Source organism: Pteropus vampyrus, unplaced genomic scaffold, assembly GCF_000151845.1.
Source record: "Pteropus vampyrus isolate Shadow unplaced genomic scaffold, Pvam_2.0 Scaffold528, whole genome shotgun sequence".
NCBI classification, from domain to species: Eukaryota; Metazoa; Chordata; class Mammalia; order Chiroptera; family Pteropodidae; genus Pteropus; species Pteropus vampyrus.
The window spans coordinates 1,714,873-1,737,067 of record NW_011889309.1 but is presented as its reverse complement, the minus strand read 5'-3'; the positions used below and the strand labels follow the sequence as shown (position 1 = coordinate 1,737,067).

The window sequence follows — 22,195 nt, the reverse complement described above, 5'->3', positions numbered from 1 at the left end:
TATTCTTCTACAGTTCCTGACTGGCTTCATTAGCGGTACACACAAAGGGTGGATGCAACAAGTACACAAGCCTTCCAGTTCACCGATTTGATCTGCTTCATTCAATCTACTGTTGAATCCTTCTAGTGTATTCATTATTTCAGTTATTGTATTCTTCATTTCTGTCTGGTTCTTTTTTATGGTTTCTATGTCTTTTTTTATGCTTATTATCTCTCTGTTGATGTTCTCATTGTGCTCATCCATTCTTCCTTTAAGTTCGTTGAGCTTCCTTACAACCATTATTTTGAACTCTGTCTCTGGTAAATTGCTTGCATCCATTTCATTTAGCTTATTTTCTGGAGTTTTCTTTTGTTGTATCATTTGTGGCATGTTCCTTTGTTTTTTCATTTTCTTCTCTCGTGTTCATTTCTATGTGTCAAGAATATTTGTTTCGTCTCTCAGCCTTAGCCAGATGGCCTAATGTGGAAGGTGTCCTGTGGCCTAGTGGTGCCCTCTCCATGATCCTTTATGCTGGGGGCTCTGGACGTGATCTTTGTGTGGATCGTGTGTGATCTTATTGTCACCAAGTCTTTATTGTTGTTACTAGATCAGTGGATGGGATTAACGCTCAGGTTGACTAATAGTGGAAATTGGGTACACCCACAGGGTAAGAATTCCTGTACGGGGGCTGACCCCACTGAATGAGATTTTTCCTAGCAGGCTTGTGTACTCGTTGCATCCACCCTTTGTGTGTACCGCTAATGAAGCCAGTCAGGAGTTGCTCTGCTGTGGCCTGGTGCCTGCCTCCGGATGCATTGGTTTTGTGGCTCCTTGGGGGTGGCTCCCCAGTAAGCCAAGGTCAGCCACTGCTTTTGATTGCTCAGAGCTACTCAGTGGGAACTACAAAGCAATCTACAGAAGGTTGTAGTCTATTCTGGATCTATAGGTGGAAGAGACAACACTGTAGGCAGTGGTCTGGTTATCCTCTGTCCCTGACCTAGGGCAGTTTAGCAGAGAGACCAGTGTTCCTCCAGGTCTGGCACTGCCTGTCAGTTGCCTGTCAGTCTCTGAAACTGGAAGAGCCTCTGGATGATATGCATGATGGGTGGTACAGGGACTTGGGGAATCTCCTGAGTCTATTGAGTAAATTTCCCCTTGCCAATGCAGTGTCAGTTTACATGTCAGCGCTGGCTCTGTGGCTCCCTGTACAATTTTCCAATCATAGCAAGGTCAGCTACTGCTCACTTTGGGCCTGAATGAACCAACCCAGGGCAGGAGCAGCTGCCTATAAATATGCGGCAGGCACTTTTTGTACTGGATGGGGCAGGAGCTTAGAGAATCATGGGTTATTACAGACCCCTGCAATTACCTCAAGAGATATTGCAGCTCATACAGGCAGTAGTGGTCTGCCCACAACTGTTTTACCAAAAATGTGCTCACTGCACTAGCCAAAGTATGTTGCCTGTGCAGACTGCCTGACCCCAAAGCCAAGCAGGGAATGAGAGGCTGCCTGTAAATGGGCTGCAGGTATTCTGTGACTTGGGTGAAGAGGGATCTCAGGGAGACAAGGGCCATCAGGTCAATACAGCCTCAGTTTTGCTACAACTTCTGTGCTTGGACATTCCTGCTGTAGTCACAAATCACAGTGAGACCAACTGCCATCTGGGGCGATCCCACAGACCCCTACGCTCCCCATACTCAATATTGCAACTCTTGCTGGCAGCAGAGGTCTGCCTGCCACTGATATCTGTGCAATGCTTGCCCTATGTTAACCAAAGTTTGTTGTCTGTGTGAATTGGGAGATCAGGGGAGTGGAGGGACAGGGCTGTGACAGTTCACTGTCAGTGGGCCACCTGGTGCAATTTGGGGTAGGGTGGGATGGGGTGTCAGGGAGACAATGGTGTCAGACCAATACAGCCTCAGTCTTGTGGGAATGTAACCGTTTGTGCATTCCCACAGATGTCCCAGATCACAGCAAGACCAGCTGCTATCTGGAACTGGCCCATGGATCCCCGAGATCCACCCAAGTTGGTGTTGGCAATGGTGATCTGTTTGACCCTATCTCAGAAATGGGGCTGGGAATGCTTGGCTCTGAAAAGGTGCAGGGCAAGGCATCCATCCAGGAACAAAACCCCAATCTGCAGGTTGGGTAGGGCAGGCTGATCTCCTCAGGTCAGTGCTTCCTAATTGCTCTGTGTGGGGGGTCTATACAGTCAAGCTGGCATGGTCTGTAGATTGCCCAGTTGAAGGTCCAGACTAGGCACAATGGTGCTACCCTTCCATACCTTGTTCTGGTGCCAGGTAATACAGACTTTCTTGGTATGAATCCTGCGGGAGCCTCTGACCCACTGCAGGTGTCCTGTCCTGGGTGAGTGAAAGCTTGTGCATGGGTCCTTCAAAGAGGCATCTAAGGTTTCAGTCTCCTTCCATCTCACACAGATGGCTGGAATCCCCTCTGGTTTTTACAGTCCGAGTTATTGGAATCTCCTCTGGGCTGGGACCCTGGGCCAGGGAGCCCCCAAATGAGGCCAGGACCCCCCTCTCCTTTAGGGGAGCCTCTGCAGCCTCGCTCTCCCTCCCAGTGATCCTCCACCACCTGCGGGCATGGGTCTAGATGAATTCGCAACTTTGTCCCTCCTACTGGCTTCAATGTGGCTCTTTTATATTATCAGAGTATGTGTTAAGATCAGCTGGATTTCAGGTGATTCTCCACATTGATTATTTTATAATTTGGTTGTAATTTCAATGCAGACCTGGGAGTAGACAAACCCTGCTTTTACCTAGTCCGCCATCTTCCTTCGGTCTCTCAAAGTGTTTGTAATTTTGATGAATATTACCAATTGTTCTTCATTGCAGTTTTATAAGAAGAACATTTGTGCAAAATCAAAGACTTACTGATCTTGGGCTTGAGATATTATTTCTGGTTAGTGCAATCAAGATAGTGTTCTTTTCAATAAGACCCAAATCTAAGCACGTGAGTTCAACATATTGCAGATTTGCATGAGCCATGCATATTGTCTGTCTAATAAGCCATCTTTCCTCCGGAATTTGTAATTTTTAATCATTGATGAGATTTCACCTCTGCAAAAGAAGGTATATGTATTATTTATCCTTAACAATGTATGAGCGTTTGTTTCAGCCACGTGCCCTTGAAAAGTGATAGATTAATAACCCTGAAACCCTTTGCTTATTGTCTATAGTAAGCTTTAATCAGAGCTACTTCCGGTCAACCAGTGAAATTCTTATAGAGAAACTACTTGATGTTACTTGGTGAATAAGGAATATAGTAGCTCTGTCTGTTTCATGAAGCGACACCCAATGGAGGAATTTGGACGCTCAGACAACTTTATTAGAAGAAGGAGAATTTATTGCCGGCGGAGAGCGTCGAGCATTCAATAGACCCAAGGCACTATCTCTCCTTGGTTAGATTTCTTATATACCCTTGCAGTGTCCATGCAAGGGGTGTGTGATTTCTTTGTCTGAGGTTTCACATGTGTTTCATGACTCAGAATGGGAGGGGGAGCTTGTAGAACTTGCAACCTTGGCATTATCATTATAGGATTCTCGGAGAGACGGGACACTGAGGCTTTAAGCAGAAAGTAACACTTATTGATGCTGGCACCTTCTCAGCAGATTCCTATCCAAAGGCTGAGCTCTAATTGTAACATAACAAACAGTTTTACACAATCTTGTTATTTCTACACAGCTACAGAGATAAGAACAGTTGGATAGCAAGCTATGAATCAACAGATGTGAACTGGAGAGTCCTTGAGGTAGGGGAGGTAGCTATGAGAAAACATGTTAGCTGAAGAATCCAGGAGAGGGGAGAGGGCAGTCAGGAATGGAACTTAACCAAGTGAGTTGGTTATTTCTGCAAGCCCTTTCCCCTACACCATTTCAGAGGCCTCTTCTCTCTTATGCCCCCTCTTTTTTTCAACTTTATTGCTAATGTGCCAGCAAGGATGTTAGAATAAAGCCAATTGTGTTTTTTTTGGTTATGTTGGTCTACTTAGAATTTGTAATAACAAATTTCTGGACTAGAGGTAGATACTGAAGTTGCTTTCAGAAAATATTTAGAGTACTTGTTTAAATTTTAGAAATGAACATCTTTTATTATGGAGCTTTTAGATGTAGAAAATCTTGCTGATTAGTTAATAAACATTAATGTGTCATTCAATGTGTTTTTTAAAGAGCCAATGCTATTTTTCTCAAAATTAAGCTATTTTTATTAGCTTAGCCCATGCTCAGTGTCTAGAATGAGTTAAGGCCAGCTCACCTTGGGCCTGAATGAACAAAAAAATATTACTTAGAGGCAAATAATATAAATTCTTTAATAAAACAGTAGATTCTACAGCAAAGGTAAGCCCTCAGTATGTTCATGCTTTAATTTAAACTGATGCTTACTGCTTGCTGTTTAAATAATTATTACCATGATACTAATAAATATGAAAATTTTAGAAATAATACATCAGATTTTTTAAAAATCTGTTTTTAAGAATGAAAACTAACAGACTACATAAGCATCCCATTTTGTGAAAGTTAATCCAGATGTCCAAGAACAAAGATTCCAAAGCAGTAAGAAAAAGAACAGGCTGGTATCTTCTGTATCATAATATCTGTGCTCCAACCAGTAGATCCTATTATAGCCATGGGACCACACTCACATTCTCTTTTTTAAGAAGTGGATTTCCTAGTCAGGCGCTATTCTGCATGGAATTCTATGCCTATGGATCAGGCATTCTGCAAGCCTCTCATTAGTGGTGCTGGCTGAGACTCTGTGGGCAGGAAAGGCATACCCATATTCTTTTGAGAAGGAACAACTAGCCCTTCCAGGATGAAAGTGGTCCAGGGTAGTCATTTTGTCACCAAATGACCAGTTGGTCTCCTCGAGGAACAGTGACATACTGAGAGCTTACTTTTGGTCTCTGTTATTTGAAGATTGAATATTCAGAAGCAATGGTAACTAGATCACCCTGGATAAATGTTAGTTCATGCTATTGGGCTCAAGCATAGCCTCTATCCCTGCTTCTACGGCCACTTCAACCATGCACATAGTACCAACGCTGACAAAGGATGCCTCACATCAACTAGCCATGTTATTTTTGTCTGCTTAGTCGTTTAGTCTGTCTTCTGCAGTGGATGCTTTCTTGTGAGCCTGGAAAAAAGTGGACACTTCATGTCCATTCCCATCTGTATATCCACATTTCTACTCTAGCTTTCCTTGTCACTGATTTTCCAAGCATTTTCCTTCCATGCCCTGTCCAGCTGGCTATGTGATTCAGCACTGCCTACATGTTTGTACATGTTCTAACCTTAGAACACTTCTCTTTTGACACAAAATACATGACAAGATGTATTGCCCAAAGCTCCAGACATTGGGAAGATATTTCCTTATCATCTTTTAAGGCCACCCATGACTAAAGCTGTAATACAACCACCATCTGCTTTAGGCTTGTACATACACACCAAGCTGATCCACCCATACACCAAGCTTAGGCTTTTTTCCTTCTCCTTGTCATGCGCAACCCCCACACACATATGCCCCACATATGACCATATGTGTGATCTGGATTGGGGGTGGAGTATTGATGCAACTGTGGTGACAGGGAATCCGGGCTACCTAATCAGGCAGCTTGCTCATTGCCAGTCCTAAATATACAATTTCCATTTTATGATAGGTTGCTACTGGGCCCATCTGATTTTATGACTTGATGGGTCCAACAGGGCCCAGTTCACGATGAGAATTTCTGGATACCTGATCACTTGTATCTTGGTCAAATGTTCTAATACAGGGCTTAGTTGCACACCAGGGGCTGATTTTCAGGAGGAGTGCTATTTTCTGGAGATGGCATGACCTTGCTTCAGAACTCCAGGGGCCTGTGTTAAGACCCCATTAAAGTTTACAATAAATCACACATTCTATCTTTTTCTACCACTGACACCCTACAACAACAAAGGGTATACTGAACATATGACCCAAATGGCAGGGTTGCTTGCATTTCAACTTGAAGCTGCTATGAAGTTTTTTCATGCTTTCAGCCCAAGTCAAAGCTGGATCAATTCCATATCACTTGGAATGTGGGAGTTTTCATAGGTATGTAATGTATGCCTCTAGAACTCAGAGAAAGCTACAAAGGAGGATAAATTTCTTTGTAGAGAGATTGCAAGATGAAGCAATTTGTTCTTTACTTTGAAGGAGAGGTCCCAGCATGTCCCTGACCACTGGATTCCTAAAAACTTTACTGAAGGACTAGCTCTGAATCTTTGAAGGATTTACCTCCTACCTTCTGGAATACATGTCTCTTAACAAGGCCTCCAGCCTGCTAACCACCTCTTGCTCAGTGGCCATTTGGCTTGATGTTATCAACATAATAAATCAAGGCAATGTTCTATAGAATCCAGAGAGTCTAGATCTCAGCCCTGGGGCAAAATGATAAATGTATATTGTTGTCTGTTCTACTTGAATATGAACTATTTCTGATCCTTGTTCCTGATTCAGATAGGAAAAATATGCATTTGCCAAATGAATGGCCTCATATATATATCTGAAGCCTTGTTAACTAGCTCTAGAAAAGATACTACTTTAGTACAGCAGCTGCAAATTGGGACTACTATTTGTCTGAGCTTGCAGTAATTGACAGTCATTCTTCAGGATCCATCATGGCCAATTTAATGGAGATATGAAAGAGTTCCCTGCTCCTGATCTTTAAGAGTGATACTAATCATCGTCTTCACCTAACTCTTGTATTTACTACCTTGGCTAGAGAGATACCCACAGACCAAGGCCCCAATATGCTAAATATATCTATCCCAATTACATGTTGGGACTTGGAAAATTATATCCATGTAAATTTACAGCTTGTGTAGACCCACTGTAAGCTGGACTTGGCAAGGGATTCTTTTCTTACCTGAGTCCTATGTATTCCCATTCAGGGTCTTTGGTTATTAATGTTAAACCTCTTGTCCAATTATAGTTTTGCCCCAGTCTCCAAAATGTCTAAATATCTCCTTTCCTCCAGTCTATAGTCATTCAAGTAAATGGCCATAGGTCTTTTGGGGGAAGGACTGAAAGAATCATCACTATATATAGTTGTCATGGTAGTACAGGGTTCTTCTCTTTGGGGATCTGGTTATCTTTTTAGTCTGTGGATTCCAGATTTGAAAACTGACTCAGATTCACAAACTGAGCAGGGATCAAGACTTTATTGGGGCAGCTGCCTTCAGCCTCTTGCTCACAAATTCTTGCTCTTTTTTACTATATGCTGTAGTAAGAAATACCTTTGTCGGCTTCCTATCTACTTTGCTCCTTCAATGCCGTGCTCTATAGACCATCTCCACAAACTCTCTATGGATCAGTCCTCTTGGCTACCTTTCTCATCTGTTGGTCATTATGAAGATTATGGCTCCTGGCTTCACGCAGTATAGTGCTGCTACCTGGTCTCTATTGCCTATCATGTCTACTGCTTCAAGTGCCTATCATGTCTACTGCTATCATACAGTCAAGTTCTGTGACCACACTCTTGCCATCAGTATTGGCCTGCAGAGGGACATCTCAACTGAGCTTCTTAGTAATGCTTATGCTTCTCTAATAAGCATATTCTTGCTGACTTTGGTGAATGATATGGGCCTTCTCATAGAACATGATCATCAGGTGTCTATTCCAGATATATTGCACATAATATATCTGATCCAAAAAGTTCACTTCTCTTAGTCTTTTAATCCCTTCCTCTGCTATCTGTCACAGTAATTGAGGCATTTCAACCTCACTCAATGTGGGCCATCACTTTTTTCCAGGCTTCTAGGAGCTGTCCTAGCAGGGACTTTTTCACCATCTCCTGGGGACCTTACCAGTGTTAAAGGCTGTATCCCTAGAGAGTGCCCCAAATCAACAAACCTTCCCTTATTCTGTGTTATGGCCCAGTTTCCTTGACTGGGCACCCTCACAATACAGCCCCATGGATACTTTCTTCTCTCCCTTCTGTGCCAGTATGTGTTGGCTAGGTCTTGCAACTCCGTTGGTACAGCCCGCCCCCCTCTTCCCTCATCAAGCCCAGCATATCTCTAGCCTGGGCCATGCTGCAATTTAACACTGATTATCCACCTAACAGTTAAGAGAAGAGATGGGAGCAACTTCTAAAGAGGTGTCGAGGGGCAACTCTCGCTTATAGGGGAAAGCTCTCCCTTGTTTTCCCTTACTGAGAGAAATTCCAGCTCTTAATGAGGTGGACTGGGACATATCTGAGGGCTCAGAAGTCTTGAGAAATCTCGAGTCAAAATCTTTGGGGATATGTACCGAGATGATGCCTTCATACACACACACACACACACACACACGCACATGCTACCATCTTGTATATTTGGTTATGCCTAGAAAGCATTTATCTCAATAGCAGTTGTGCCTAAACAAGGATGAAACATTTAATATGCGTCAAAAGGGCTGAGATATATCTTCGAGCATGAAGAAAAGAGACCAAAGCAATTTTATGTCACTAGCAGTTTTTTAAATAGAGTCAACAATTTTGCTTCAAGTTGTTTAGGTTGACTACTGGGCTAATACTTTAATAAAGACTGAGTAAGAAGAATGTTTTTCTATGTGAGTTTAGGTTTAATTTTATTTCGATTAAGCATTCAAAAAACAGAGTTTCTGTTACATAAATATGTGCCTTTTGGAGGAAAATAGTCATTTGACATCTGTAAGTAATTACATATGGAGGATTCATAATACTAACGAGAGAGTAAGCTTAACATGCAAAAACTACTGAATTATCACAGGTTTTTGGAAAGATATTTAAAAATTTAGAATAAAAATTTAGTTCCTTAAACACTCTTGTCCATTTTAGGACAACTTGCTCAATACTGGAATTACATGAGTTTTTTTGTACAGTCAGCATTTAAATGTCTGGTCAGAAGACAAATCTGGAGTAATTTTACATTTCCCATTAATTTACAGAGAGTTTTTTTCTGCTACATTGAAGTGATTTCTTTCTTTTAACAAATTTCACTCTAAATATTTTGAATAGTAAACTTAGTTTATGCCTTAGCCATTTTTTTCTCATTTCTCATCCAACTTAACACGTTTTCCCCTTGTTTACAATACTTTTTAAATTATTTACTTACTGCAATTTTTATCAGGAGAGGTCTCTCTCACCCTCTCTCTCTGAGAACCCTCACTGGGCATGAAAGTTTACAGAGTATGGTTTGGTTTTTCCCTTGTGGAAGATCATGCCCCACCCTCCTTACCCTCCTTCAGTGTTGCTAGAAAGTGCCCTGGATTGTCATGCTGCACAGCAGTAAGTCAGAGAGGAAAGGGAAAGAATGAAATCTAGAAAAGTTTGAAAAGGTTTATTTAAATACTTCATGCACACCTGTGAAAAAACAGAGTAGACCCTATCTGTGGCAACTGTTCAAAACAAGAGAAATAAAAAAAGACTTTAGTAGAAAATCAACTTCATTTAAATGTTAGAGGCAGCAGCTTTTAATCCCATGCTAGTAGATGCTAATTCTGTAACATTATACAGTTGCCTTTTTTTTTTTCAGTTACAAAGATAGAAGTGGGGGTTTCTTTTGTGTTTTTCAGTGCAAAGTGATTCCGATCAGAAAAGCTCAAGGTTTCAGCTCCAAGTACCTGACATTTCCATCTGAATCTACTTTTTTTTTTTTTAAGGTGTGTGTGGGGGGGTGGTCTAGTTTTTCAGGAAAAGAACTGCTCTACGCAATCCTGAAACTGATCTTTAGATTTTCTTAATCAACAGAAAAAAAAAAAAAACAACTTGATTGCAACTCAATACTTATCTGACTCTAGTATAGGACTAACTGAATTTTTGGTTTTAAGAGTAGGGGCTTCAGACTTCATTTCAGGAATCAGAAATAATTGGCAGCAAGTAGGGGAGAACAGACATGAATTCTCGTTTTGCCTAATTTTTTTCCTGGTTTACCAAGATTTGGCTTAATATTTCTGACTCAATTCCTCCAGTGTCTACAGAACAGGTTAGTGACATTTTTCATAAATACAAATACTTAAATGAATCCTCTTTACTGCTCTCTGAAATGTTTCCCTAAGGGCTCTAGTCTTAAATGTGCATGGCATCTCCCTCTGCTAAAGCTGTGTGATCTCTACAAAAGTCTTGGCACCACTTTCAGCAAAACTAATATTTATTATGTGCTTGAGATTTCAGTGTGTATGCTTGACAACTGAAGGTTTACAGTAAAATTTTCATAAGGTAAATTCACTGGTTTTTCCATGAAATATTTGCTGAAGAATTGTGATAGCTTCAAAAAATAAGAGGATTTTTGTATTTAAGAATACTGTCAGAAGCAAACTTCACAATCTATTTATATACTTGGTTCTTATGCAGGTATATGTATAACTTGGAGCTTGCATACGTGTTTGCATCTCAGCTTTACGAGCAGCACAGGCTGTTCATGTTCCTAATGGAGGGTAAAACAGCCGATTCAACTGATTGTAACTTAAATGAAAACAAGTTCACTTGTTTGATGTTCTTTCTTTAATTTTCTGGAACTAATTACTTGCTTGTATGCTGGGTTCTATTTTTATTGCAATTCCAAGAAACAACCCTGGCATGGTTCTTTTTTGTAACTAATGTATCTACGGTTCATTTCACTATGGAAAGTCAGTGGACAGAGTCTTATCCTACCAGTAAATCTAGTCAGTACTTCAAAATGGTGGAGCGGCTAAATACTATAAAGAAGGGAAAGGCAAACTTTAAATTTTCCTATCCGTAGAAAAACATTGTGTTTTAACTGACTATTATTTGAACCTGATCGAAAGCTGTTGTAAAAATCAGGAAAGCCAGATTTCAAGGAGGATGAGTTGTCTATGATAGAGACACAACACAGGACCTGCATCTATTTTTCATGCCTTAGTAGCTACAGAGTAGATGCCTTTTCTTTACTGATCGCCACTCGCATTGATTCAATACAATTTCCTGATAATTTGAATGATCTCATTACCCTTCCAAACTGGCTGCTCATGGGGGAGTCTAATTTGTTCATGAAGTGTTGAACTTACAAATACATACCAGCATTCAAAGAATTTTAGCCTAACTCAGAACTGTCAATGTCGTTATGTGAATTTGTTTTGTGATGATTGTGATGTGTCTTGGGATTTGCCAGCAAACACACCTGATATTCTATTTACTCTGGCAAGCTGGGGATTTTTTTCTTTTTCTTTTTAAAATTCCAGGATGAATTATTCATCATTACTCAGAATTTGGGTCTCTTTCATCTTCGCACTTATAAGGCATCAAGGTGAGTACTACAGAATTCCATAAAGCTCTTGATTAGCATATTCTTGAATTTATAAAGAGACACTTTTGTTGGAACCATAATTGTTGGGCAGGTGTACATGTGTCTACAGATACAACAAGAAAAATGTAAATTAAATTTTGTTGTTAAGGGTAAAATACATTAACTGAATATTTATTTACATTCCTACTTTTTCTTTCTCAACTGTGAATGAAATTTGTATTTTCTAGGTTGTCTGCTTTTAATCAAATGGGTCTTTAAGATAATGCTAATTATTTTTATTAAAAGAATTTAGAGTAGGTGTGCAGCCCATATCTGATGACTGATTCCCATTAAGGCATTTAGCTTGTAGCACAAACTTTAAAGAATGTGCTTGTTTTAGACAAAATTAAGAAGTTCTAATGGCATTGATGTTAGTGACTTTTGTGTCAGTGGCCTTTTACAATGGCCAAAAATCTCAAACTCTAAGCGAAATAAAATTATTCCCCTTAGTGATTCCTTTTTCTCTCCCTCCGTGTAGCATTGCCCAGGATAGATTAGAAGCCATGTACATTAATTTCTACTGTTTTTAGATTTTAGAAAAGATGGGAAAGTCTACATATATTTGAAACTTTTATAGCTAAAATTCCAAAGCATCTTTCTTTGTTTTGTTTACAAAACAAAAGGCACATGATTACAAGTCTGAGTCAACAGATCTTTAAGGCATGTGCAGCCCTAGCATTTTTCTAGGGTTGGATAAATTTAAACTGTTGTAGCATACAAATTGTAGTGTGAAACCCCACAAAACTGAAAGAGTCCCACAGACTGCAACCCCTGCTCTAAGAAAGTACATTTTATTTGGTAAAAAAGAAAAAATAAACAACCCAGAATCCTGGGAGCATGTTTATTGTCAAATTCCCAGCCTAAAGATAACCTGGGATGTTCTTTCTTTTATTAACTCTGACAGTATTGAATAGGTCACATTGTTAACGAGTTAAATACTAATGGCTTCCAAGGTGGAAATTACTGTAGTTTTAACCTACTCCTTTTTATTAAGCACCTTTCTTTCATTCGTTAAGTTTTTATAATATTATATATTTTTATTATTTGTATTTTTATTAAAATTGAAAATTTTAACTGTCCATTCTTTCCTGTTCAAAATCATGACCTGATTAGGATTGCTCATGAAGAGAAAAAATATACAAATTTGCCTCACCTTTAGAGCAGAGAGAGACATTAGGGGCAGTCTTCATGATCATAGTTTTCTGTCTCCTCCGCGAAGGCTTTTGGATTTTTCATTTCCTAGGCAGATCAGCCAACGCTGCTCAAAATACCAATTAATCCTTCTATTAAAATGATTTCAATTCAGTGTGAATACGAGCCGTTATTCACACTTGGGCATCACTCCTAAATAGTTCCCCATGAAGAGTAAATCCATGATGTGATTTGATTTATTACTAATTTGAGAAAGTTTATCACCTTTCAAGTTTAATAAGTACCTGTATATAAAGCTATGATAAGGATTATAGAGATTTTTTTAAAAAAATTCTTACCTTCTTGGAATTTGGAATTTGTTACTTCTGTGTAAATATGAACGTTAGAGAATCCCTTTTGCCTTTTGATTGTGATATTAAATAAAGCATAATGGCTGAGTGTTCCTGTGATTGAACTAGCTACAGCACCTCTTAAAGACTCAAATTTGGTTGGCTTCCCAGAGACTTCTGGGGCTTACTTTTCCCTGCTTTCCTCTGATGTTAGCCCTGGGAAACAGATCAACTCTCCTTGCTCCAAGAGAGATGCTGGCACTTGGCCTGGCACTCCTGAGCTGCTTTCTGGTCACTCTGCAGTCTCTTTTATATGAGCTGTTCTTTGCCCCACTTAAAGGTTCCAGAGGAGCAGGCAGTCCTTGCCCAGGTGCTCACCATCTGACCAGCTCCATTGGCACAGAGCAGGGAGTTTCCCAAGGAGATGGACCCTGACCCGAGAATGAGATATTAGCATCTAGATTGCAGCAAGCAGACTCCTCAAGAAATAGGACCAGAAACCCCAAATGGATTTGCCATTGCCCCTGAAAATTAACAAACATTTTTTTTTTAAAGGAAGAAAAGATGATGTTCTAGATTTCTATTTTAACTCAAGAGAAGAGAGGACAGAAGCAGAGAAAAGTTACATCTCAAATGTAGATTATTTCATAGATCTCATTGGATCTGATCATCAATAACATAGACCCTTGGGAAATTATCTAATTTCTCTCACTAAACTAGGCCACCTCCTGCAAAAGTTTGGAGGAGAAACAAACCAGGTTTCCAGGAGTGGTGGTGACACAGTTACATGAGGGGACCTGGGTGTATCGGTTCTCACTTTTGACCAGGATGATGAGTAAGAGCCCTGAGCCTCTCTCTAGAATACTCAAGGGCCCAACCTCCCTCACCCCAAAGTGTCCTGTGCTGTCTATTTTAAACAGGAGCTGAGCAGAGAGCCTTCTTGCAGGGCTGGAGCTCAATCAAGGTCATTCACAGACCAGTTACTACAAACTCTGTCCTCCCACTTTTGTCCCAGTTCCAACTGTCATTTCTTTCCTTCTGGGACCTAGTATCTTCTCCTACTGTGCAGCAGGAGGGAGGGGCCTCCTTTCAGGAAAAGACTTGATAATAGAATTCTTGAACTACAAGGGAGCTTTATAGCCACAAACCATCTTCTCTATATCTTGCCTTCTGATCAAAGATCAAGCCATCTAAGCCATGCCAGACCTAGAGGCCACCTCTCAGTGCTCGGAGAGCTCCAAGCAGGGGCGATTACACAATTTCCAGCCAGTTTTAACCATTGTTCTCTCCAAAACGTATGGAAGCATAGAAATGAAGCATGAAGTGATTTCCAGAGGCAGAAGATTAGGCAGCTTAATGAAAAGGGAGTCTGACTTGCAATTAATTTGTTAGACTTACTGAAAGAAGTTGGCTTTAGTGGGTGGGAGAGAAGTAGCTTGCCCAATAGAAGAAGGATCTGCCATCTATCTAACTACCGTCTCTCTTGACAGTTCAGCCCAGGGAGCTCATGTATCCATTTTGGCAGAATGACACCAAAACCCCTAAAGTAGACGATGGAAGCTCATCTGAGATTAAGTTGGCCATCCCCATATTCTTCTTTGGCGTTCCTTACCGCACTGTCTATGTAAGTGGAAAAGCAGCCCAGCTGTTGCTCTGTGGCTTTCCCTTTGTTTGTCATTAAGAAAAACATTTAAAGTACTTTCCTCCAGGGCTCCAGGAACGGAGAATTTATTGGCAGCCCAAACGACAGGTTCTGAGATACCATGAACTGAGATTTCATGATTAAGAAAGTCAAAGGTATATTTAATGACTAATGTTCATAGTAAAGGAGTATACAGAACAATAAATTGCTTTTGTGGGTGATTAAATACAGAAGTGAAGCAGAGTCCCCAGTGCTATAAACATTATTTCTGCTACTCAACAAGATAAAAAGATACAATGAACTACAAGAAAAGCAACATCATTTTTCTTTTCCCTCTGGGGGTGTGAAAAGTTTACACATCTGTTATTCTTAGCCTTCCTTCCAGTTCAAAGCAGAGTCAGAACATAGTAGAGGAGTAATCAACAATTATATACAAGTTATTTGCAGAATTGTCTACCCTCATTGGGTCTGAGATTCTCTAGGGTCTCTTTGTCAAACCTGCATGAAGAAATGATACCATATGCTGTCAGAACTCTCCTGAGCAACTGTGTTCTCGAGGGAGTTTCTGGGTTTTTTGTTTGTTTTTGTTTTTGTTTTTTTGATCATTGAGTTTGCTGCTACTGAGACTGTTGCACATTGAGAAGAAAGTTCAGAGCAACTGAACCTGTTTGTATCTTTGACCTTATAGGATTGTGTGTGGCATATGTAGATCACATCCTATTCTATTCTGTGTCCTGCTGTAGAGGATGAAATGAAACTTTAAGCATCTATACCTCTGGACATCTCTGAATATGGAAACTCTGTATTCTCCAACTTTTGATTTATAGCTCAAGGCTGACTCTCACTAGAAAATAGTTCCCGCTTCCATTATCTAACCAGTGGTTTTTGAACCTGCAGCATCAGAATCTACCTGGGCACTTGTTAAAAATGTCAATTCTCAGGCCCCACCCTAGACCTACTGAATCAGAAACTCTTGGAGGGAAACCTAGTAATCCGTGTTTTAACTAGCCCTCTAGGTGATTTTGATGTCCACAAAGTTTGAGAATGATTGGTCTTAACTATAGAATATAATCAAAACACAACTGAGTCATCACCAGCTTTCTCTGCTAGTCTGTGTGTTTTAATTACAGCCATTATTGCCTAGCAACACATTGCTCTGGCATCCTGAAATGCCTTTTATACTCTACTCACAGTAGAGATTCCTTAGTCTGCTAATAGTTGACTGTAAATTTCAGAATGTGTTGACCTGATTTGGAGATGAGAGAGGCATATAGGACTTCTATTTCAGAAACCTTAGTCTTACAGACATCTAGAACCACTATATTTAGTTAAACTCCTCTTTCTCCTCCACTGTACTATGTGACATGGAGCCTGAATAATTCTCGTCCTTGAAAAAGGAGAGTCCTTAATTTGGGGCAGACTTATTGGAGGGCAAATTGCTCCCAAGAGTTTCCAGCACTCAGTAGTGCAATGTGTTCAGGCCTCTGGGTTATTCACTGTTACTTGCAGACAATAGGTTCTAAATGCATTGTAGCTGGGTCTCCAACTTCCTTTATAAATCCCACACCCTTGCTTCCAAAACAGACTGACATACCCCTGGTCCAGGTACTGATAACTTACCTCTGAGATCTGGGTCCTGGTTAATGTTTATAACATTACTAATTAATATGAACACAACAAATAATTACAATATATCAAAAAATGATCTCCAGGTTTTATGTATCGAAGAATTTCAAGTATTTTCATCACAGGCGTTTCTGCTATTGAAGCCACACAAGCCACAGGGTTAAGTCAGCCTTATCTACCAACGTATAGAGCTACAGACACAGGCAGAGGCACATTTTTTATAGGTCTCATGTCAACTGAGTGTACAATAATAGCTTGGGGTTTGCAGTAAGGTTTAGTAATTTAACAAGTTTACTAAGCCATTTACAAATTATGAAGAAATCACCATAAGATAGTCGAGTGGTTTGATATCAGTAGAAGTCCTTTAAATGTCTTATCTAGAACAGGATATGGTTTATCCTGAGATCTGAGTTTGATGATGGAGTATTTGATTTTCCTTTTTCTGACATTCATCTCTTGTCATATAATAGAAATCAATGTCTAATACAGAGCTCCTCAATTTTTAAATTTAATTTTCTGCTTCAAGTTTTTATTTTTTTGCCTCTGTGACTCTGGATCATCTTTATTGCCCATATTACCCCCTGCCTGCCCCCATGAATAGCATTAGATAAATGTAAATATAGATAGGATAAAGAACATGAAAATTAGACTGATTATTAATAAGAAATGCAGCTTAATACAAATTGAAAGTGAAAGAAAACCAATGATTTTGTCAGGAAGTAAATGAACCTCTTAGTTGAACAATATTTGGAAGTTCTAATTCAGTAGTTTAGTTGTTTCCATTCCTATGATTAGGTGAACGTCTGTCTTGGTTCAGGACTCTGAGCTGTCTGTCATGGTTTCAGACCCCTCATGTGAAACCTCTCCTGTGTCTGCAGGTCAATAACAATGGAGTTGTCTCCTTTGATGTGCTCGTGAGCCAGTTCACACCAGAGCCCTTCCCCTTGACGGATGGGAGGGCCTTCATCGCCCCATTTTGGGCAGATGTGCACAATGGAATTCGAGGCGAGATCTATTACAGAGAGACCATGGACCCTGTCATCTTGAAAAGAGCCACCAAGGACATCAGGAAGTACTTCAAAGACATGGCAACCTTCTCTGCCACTTGGGTTTTCATTGTGACATGGGAGGAAGTCACGTTTTATGGAGGGAGCAGCACCACACCTGTAATAATTCAAATTTTCCATTTTCCACTTCATATCCTGACATCTAATTCTTGTCCATCTTCACCACTGTGAAGGAGTGTAATTGTTAGAGCTGAGAAAAGTCCATTTCCTAGGGTTAAACTAATGAGTCTTGATACCTATTTTCAGGAAACAGAAAGATATCATACCTACCTAACCAGTTCAGTCAGCTGTAATATTTTAGGAGATGTGTTATCCCTATTACTGATCATTACAAGTGTCCAAAAAGAACCCCACCATAAGTCTCTTGCAGTTCTAGCATTTCTATTTTGTAGGAGAGTGATTAAGGCACTGAGACCTGAAAGAGGCCACACATGATTAGGGACCCGTTAGGAACCCAAAGATCCTTTCTTCTTACCAGAGGCATAAATGCCTCTCTCCATCAGCTAATTTTCTTTTCTTTTCTTTTTTTTTCCCATACAACCCTGTTAGGACAAGGAAAATAGGGTGCTGGTTTGGGGCACAAATAACCTGACTCGTTTTATTATGTTATGACCTTTTTTTTTTTTTTTTATTGTCACTGGGGCTGGCATTCATATTTGATGCTAACTGGAGTGGGCAGTTAAAGTGTTTCATGAATAAAGTTTTAAAATCTGCTCTGAAATCCCAAATGAGCAGTCAAGTAAAAGTCAAATAAGAAAGATTATCACTGGCATTATAGTAGAGATAATCAACTTTCTACATAAAGGTACAGAACACATTTTTCACAAAAACCTGTGGCTTACTTGGGTGACTTTGATGGTGGAGATTTTTGAAGTAGCAGACGTGCCTTCATCTATATAATTTCCAGTAAGCAGACACTCAAAAATCTGCCCTCTGCTTTCTTAGGATTATTTCCGATTCCATCTGTTTTCCGATTTCCTTGGCAGAGTCAGGTGTTTGGGGGTAGAACAGAAACTATTGAGTTAGAGACAGAATTGGGAAAGTGCTGGGCTAGCAATTCAAAGCTGTCATGCAATGAGCACATTGTGTTTTAGCACTTTCTGAACAGAGCGTCAAGATGTACTTTATCACTATGAGGTTCTGGAGAACAGAAAGACACAGTTTAAACAGTGGATACATGGCTAGAAATAACCTCTAAAGAAGCATACATTTCCCTCTGTCACTCTGTCATGTTATGGATTGCTAATGACCCCTCAGATGATATTTTATGTCCTTTAAACCTCATACCTTACAGTGTTAGAATGTAAGATGCCAAGGATTGATAAATTTTAGTGTCAGTGGGGAAAAAAGAGAAGAAATGCCCATCAAATGCTGGCCACCATTTTTTTTTCCAAAACAAAAAATTTTTATTGTCAATAAAATTGGCAAGATAATTTAGATACTTTTTGGTTTGTATTTTAAAGTAAATTTCTGGACTAGGTGAGAATTCTTTCCATGAAGATGAATGAAATAACATCTAAATGTTTTGTGCTCCTTGGAGAAAAAGGTGATATAATCTTCTAGAGCTGCAGAAGTATCCATCCATTCCTATCTTTGATATTGGTCCACTCTTCCATCTCCCTATTATCTCATGCTTCCCCTTCTTAGTAGGAACACATAGCATCAGGCCAAGTAAACACTGGGCATGAAAGGCCTTTAAGAGGCAGAAGGTCTCATGGAAGCCCAACAGAAAGAGAAGGGGGAAGGGAACATGTTTATTTTAAGGAAGGAAAACTAATACTTATTGCAGGATCACTTTGAGCTCAGGTCTGTGATAGCCTATTTTTGTATCTTATTTAGCCATCACAAGAGTGTTCCACAATAAGCACTCTCTTCACTTAAAAGGTGAGGGAACAGACCCAGAGAGGTTAAATAATTTGCCTAATATCAAGAAAAGAGGTTTGAACCTCAGAGAAGGCAGAGCAGAGTTCAAACTGAAGTTTAATTCTAAACCCTGAACTTTTTTCTCAGCTCCCTCCTCCAGGTATCATTAGAAGTCTTCTCTGGAGTATAAGAGGGTTTTTTCAAGAATTGAAAACATAGTTTTACTAAAATAGAACTGGAAGAGTCTTAAAACTAACGTTGAAGAGATAAGTATGTGTAAGAGTGTGTGAGAGTGAGCAAGGATGTTCATGAGGGCAAATGAGCCTTTGGAGTGTTGTTAGGGTGGCTGGTTTTGAGGTGACTTCTGAGATCAGAAATGGGTTGCTCTCAAGACCTATTTGGACCGAAGATATTTCCAACTCCATTTTGGGAGAAGAAATTCACTTCCTAAAGGAGAATCCTGGTCTAAAGGAGGGTTTAGCTTTAGTCCTTGTGTGACCTTGACTTTGTGCCTGTCTCTTGAACCTGACCTTGAAATGACCTTATAGCAGTCTTGAGCTGACTGCTCACTTATCTCTAGGTCCTACTTTCCTTTTTTGTTGAGCAGGGCCAAAGAATGGAGGCATATATCTGAGTGACTATCATAAATGCCATCAGCTGTGGCAAGCACAGGGCTTGAGGACAAAGTTCTTGTTTACAAAACGGGCTTTTCTTTCCTTGCACCTTGTCTCCCTCCTCGGGACCATCTATGATGGAAGATTTGGGGCTTCCAAGATCCTCTACCCTAGTTCGATTACACAGGATAAAGATCTGGGTCTTCCTCTGCGTCTGACAGCGTTAACCAGGACAGTACCAGACAGCTGGGAAAAGTGCTAGATTTGAATGGAAAAGGTCAAAGCAGCCTCTCCTTTTAACTCTATTTTTATTTTAATATCTTGAAAGCATCCATCAAGATCAGGGATTAGTAAAGGGAAAGAGTAAAGGATACTGTTTGCTGCAGCTTGTTTCCAGCAACTGTTTGCAAGCCTTGTTTGAATTTATATAACATCTCTGTCCTAAAAAGTTGAAAATTAAGACAGTGTGTAATGACAGTACAGTAAGAGATAGACTAGGAGCTCTGGCTTGAATCCTATTTTCTGTTGATGGGTCATTGTGAAATTTCCAGCAATTCATATCCCTTAGCCCTCAGCTTTTTAAGCTATATGATGGGAATGGCCCCCAAAATTGCCCATCTTAGCTTTGGTCTGAGGTACAGATGAGTGTTGAGAATATTGCAGACATAAAGTGATGCATAAATGTTCATTTAGAGGAGCAGTTTCTCCTTACAAAATGCTTTATAAAAATCACTTTCAATTGCCATTTTGAAAAAAGTGAGACATCTCACCCAGGTTACCAGCGTTTTCTGCGAAGGGAGAGAGCACAGTCCATACGAAAACTTTCTTTTCACTGACAAGCATTTGCTGGTTCTCTCTTCACCTCCTCACATCCCACCCAATCAATCTGCTGTGGAAAGAGGTGCTTGCCGCCCTTTCTCAGCCTTGACAATTTCCTATAGCTTATTCTCATGCTGCCATCTATAGGTACTCATGTATCATTACAAGCTGAGCCCCGCCTTAAATTTTCTGCCTGGTATGTCAGATAAGAGGGAGAGCTGAGTCAGTCTCCAGGTTATTCTCAGGCAATTTCTCTTTTAAGTGCACAATCCTATATGTCTATCTTTTCTCACTGAAGGAGAGAACACATTCAGAGAGGAGGCAGAGAGTGAGGCCTGGCGTGGAGCAGCACTGAGATGCTTGGGGGCAGGGAAGGTGCAGAGTAAAGGGACTTGCGAATGGGGAGAGGAGCTCTTGGGGAATGTGAGTCATGAGCCCATCTATTCCCATATTGTAGGTGAACACCTTCCAGGCAGTCCTGGTGTCTGATGGCTCCTATACATTCACACTCTTCAATTATTATGAAATCAACTGGACTACAGGGACGGCCAGCGGGGGAGATCCCCTGACAGGTCTTGGGGGAGTGATGGCGCAGGTAGGTGGTTCTCCATTTCATCTTTCTGAAAGCTCTGAAACACTACACTCTCTGCTTATGCTTCTCAGCATCCTAGAAAGAGTCCTACTCACACCTTTAAACTACAGAAGTGTGTCTTATCTTGGAGGTGGACGGACTGAGAGGTTAGTCTTGTCCCTCTTCGATACCTTGATTCAAGTGTGGCCTTTCTCACATGAAATGGTGGCACAAGGGCTGCAGAAAAAAGGAGTCTCGTAAGTTTAGATGTGCTAGATTCTGAAAATAGGGTATCTGGACAAGATAACCAAAGGAGGTAGTGTTTGTGCTCAAAGCTCCTGTCTTCCTTCTGTGCTCTAGGCAGGATTTAATGGTGGAAACCTCACCAATTTCTTCAGCCTCCCAGGGTCAAGAACCCCTGATATTGTGAATATCCAGGAGACCACAAATGTCAATGTTCCAGGCCGCTGGGCATTTAAAGTTGACGGGAAGGAAATTGACCCAGCCAATGGCTGTACCTCCAGAGGTAAAGATTTTTCTTCTCTAGAGCAAAGCAGAGTTTGTTTCAATTAGATTGACAGGAAAGCTTTTAAGCCACAAGAGTGAACTCATTTCTGGTGCCTTACTCTTTTAACATCTCTCAGCTGGGTAATGGAGATCAAGGTAATTCTAGCATGCACATTTGTCAGACAAGGAGCTGAAACCCTGCACTTGCTACATTGTGTTTTACGAAGTCCTGGCCTTGGGTGTGAACACAGCTTCGTGTTTGGAACAACTGCAGAATGGATGAGAATCTTAAGTGATTTCTCAGCCAGAGGCACTAGAAGAGAGCCCTCCTGTTTAACATTATCTTTGTTGTTGTCATTCCCTCCTCCTTTTTCTTCTCATCTTTACTCCTGCTCTGCCATCTGCACTTTGACGATCCATAGAAGTAGGCGAACTTGGAGTGTTGCCTAGTCTCCATGAGAGTAAATCAGTACTTCCTAGTATGATTAGAAAGAAAGAAAAAAGTGTCATAGTCTTTAGGGTAGCTACTCCTAGAATCTTCCCAGCAGCAGCAAAACATGCAGGAATTTGGGGGAGAATCAAAGCTGGCTTTAGGTCTATGTGAATGAGCTGTAGTTGAACCTTGGTGAGTTTTCTTTACTTTGACATCCAAAGTTTGGAGCCTTCTCTGAACTATCAAAACCTATTTGGATGTGCAAGACAACCCAGGACTCTCACAG

The 22,195-nt window shown here is 40.4% G+C and overlaps 1 protein-coding gene across 1 annotated transcript in view; it reads left to right on the top strand.

The window, feature by feature from the left end:
• The first annotated feature begins 11,183 nt into the window (after positions 1–11,183).
• TECTA (tectorin alpha) overlaps positions 11,184–22,195 on the top strand; it is a 65,187-nt gene continuing 54,175 nt past the window's right edge. The window contains exons 1-5 of the mRNA XM_011383588.1: positions 11,184–11,247; positions 14,258–14,391; positions 16,914–17,201; positions 20,856–20,993; positions 21,330–21,495. Of these exons, the coding sequence (XP_011381890.1) occupies positions 11,184–11,247; positions 14,258–14,391; positions 16,914–17,201; positions 20,856–20,993; positions 21,330–21,495 (790 nt within the window). The remainder of the gene's footprint in view (positions 11,248–14,257; positions 14,392–16,913; positions 17,202–20,855; positions 20,994–21,329; positions 21,496–22,195) is intronic.